The sequence below is a fragment of the Pygoscelis adeliae genome, unplaced genomic scaffold (assembly GCF_000699105.1).
Source record: "Pygoscelis adeliae isolate BGI_AS28 unplaced genomic scaffold, ASM69910v1 Scaffold77, whole genome shotgun sequence".
Lineage (NCBI taxonomy): Eukaryota > Metazoa > Chordata > Aves > Sphenisciformes > Spheniscidae > Pygoscelis > Pygoscelis adeliae.
Genome location: NW_008825216.1, coordinates 2,449,294 through 2,451,150, shown reverse-complemented (window position 1 = coordinate 2,451,150; position 1,857 = coordinate 2,449,294). Strand labels below are relative to the sequence as shown.

General features: G+C 45.1%; 1 protein-coding gene across 1 annotated transcript in view; it reads right to left on the bottom strand.

The window, feature by feature from the left end:
- The window catches only part of ERO1LB (ERO1-like beta (S. cerevisiae)), a 38,305-nt gene extending 37,063 nt beyond the window's left edge, over window positions 1-1,242 (bottom strand). Inside the window, exon 1 of the mRNA XM_009329219.1 lies at window positions 1,123-1,242. Within this exon, the coding sequence (XP_009327494.1) occupies window positions 1,123-1,242 (120 nt within the window). The remainder of the gene's footprint in view (window positions 1-1,122) is intronic.
- Window positions 1,243-1,857: the final 615 nt, after the last annotated feature.

The following is a 1,857-nucleotide window of genomic DNA, read 5'->3' as shown; positions in this document are numbered from 1 at the left end:
GCCCGCGGTGTCCCGCCGCACCGCTTCCCTCCCCGGGCGGCGGTGACCCGCGGCCGTGGCTCACGGGAGCCAGGTGAGGAGCCTAGCCCCGGCCGAGATTACAAGGGTTTGTTAGTTGCTCCCTTTCCCCCCCGCACACGCTAATTAAGCAAGGTAATAATTTATCATGTGCTCTGCTGATGTGATTTAGTGCAACTTGTCTTGTCAAGCCTGTTCCAGTGTTTAGCGTGTAAGTTAGCTTGTGCTTTCTAACAGCACATTAAAAAGCCATTTTCTTAAAACCCCAGACTCCGGGTGGTTAGGAAGCCCACGCTCTTTATCTTACTTGGCTAATGGTGCAAACAGCTTTTGAGTACCTCATCTCAGGTGTGCCAGCATTACAGATTTTCTCTACCTGTCTGCTCAGACAGCGACAAAGTTTTGAGTAGTTAACAGTAAACAAAAACGCACAAGTGCTGATGGACTTCGATTTTTTTCAGAGAACTGAATATTCTAATGTAATTTGCTGTATTTCCTCCTCTTAGTCAAATCTGAAATTCATGTGCCTCTGGTCAAAGCATCATGGTTGATTTGGGTTTAATCAAAGGGTTCATCTCTATGTTTATCTCTGTGAACAACTTTAGTATTAGGGTGATCACTTCGTTTGAGTTGCACTATTAATGAGTATGCCCTGCCTTGGCGTGAAAGAGGTCTTAGATGTGCATGGTTGAACTACATAACTATGGTAGACCTTACATGCTTCACTCACTACTGGTGGTGTCACGGCTATGTTGCAGGGAAAAAACTGTTAACAGAGGGGAATACCGTCTCTGCTAAATGGTGCTTTGTGAACCCCCTCCTGCTTAAAGGTCAAAATGCTGAGGTCTCCAAAACTCACCTTCAGACTTGCTTCCAATGCAAGGACAAAGAGCAGATGTAGGATTAGGAGTTTGAATGTGTATGTGTGTACACATATATACATCTGTGTATATATAAAATTGACAAGCTGTTCACACTGGTAAGTGCACAGCATTGTATCCCCGTTAGAGTAGCAGTATTGAACGGAGAGAAATGGTGATGATGGGACAAGTCTGCTGCTCCTGTTGCAGACTGGTTATACTGGACAGGCTCAGGCGGACGCACCGTGGCAGCCGCTGAGCAGTCAGCGTGCAGGTGCTGGTGGCAGAAAGGAACCTTGGGAGCAACCAGCGAACCCGACTTACGTCTGTCCGAGTCAATTTGCACGTGCTGATTTATGTCCATCTGGGTCAACTCACATGTGGTTCCTGGCAGAAGCGTTTGGGAAGTAAATGTAGGCCAGTGGCTGTATGCTGTCAGTGAGGAGTATGGTGGTAGTGATTTTTTTGAGGGATCCCAGATAACGTTGTTATCAAGCTGTCTGTCAAAGTCACTATGAAATCAGCCGGTCTGCAGTGAATGGTCAGTCAGATGATACCTGTACTTCCTGTAGGCCTTTCAACATGCAAAACTGGATGTTTTACATTTGAGATAAACAGAGGACTTTCCTCCCTGCTGTTTTGTGCACCTGCATCCAGCTGTGCGAGATGAGCTGCAGAATGCTGTGGGAGGTACGTGTGGGAAAGAGAGAGGGGACATGGCATTTTAATTGCCTTATTCACAATTAACTTGAAAACCACAGATTTAATATTTATCTGCCAACTGTTGGTGATCAACAAGACCATGGGGAATCATCCACAGCCAGTATGTTTATTCTTAGGTACAAATACTTATACACATACATGCCACTTATAGAAAATGTTGGGAATTGGTAGTGCTCTACAACCTAAAAAACGGAAATTGCTGTTCTTCATAAAGAACTAGAAAAACAAAAAGGAAGAAATTGAGGTATAGGGAAAG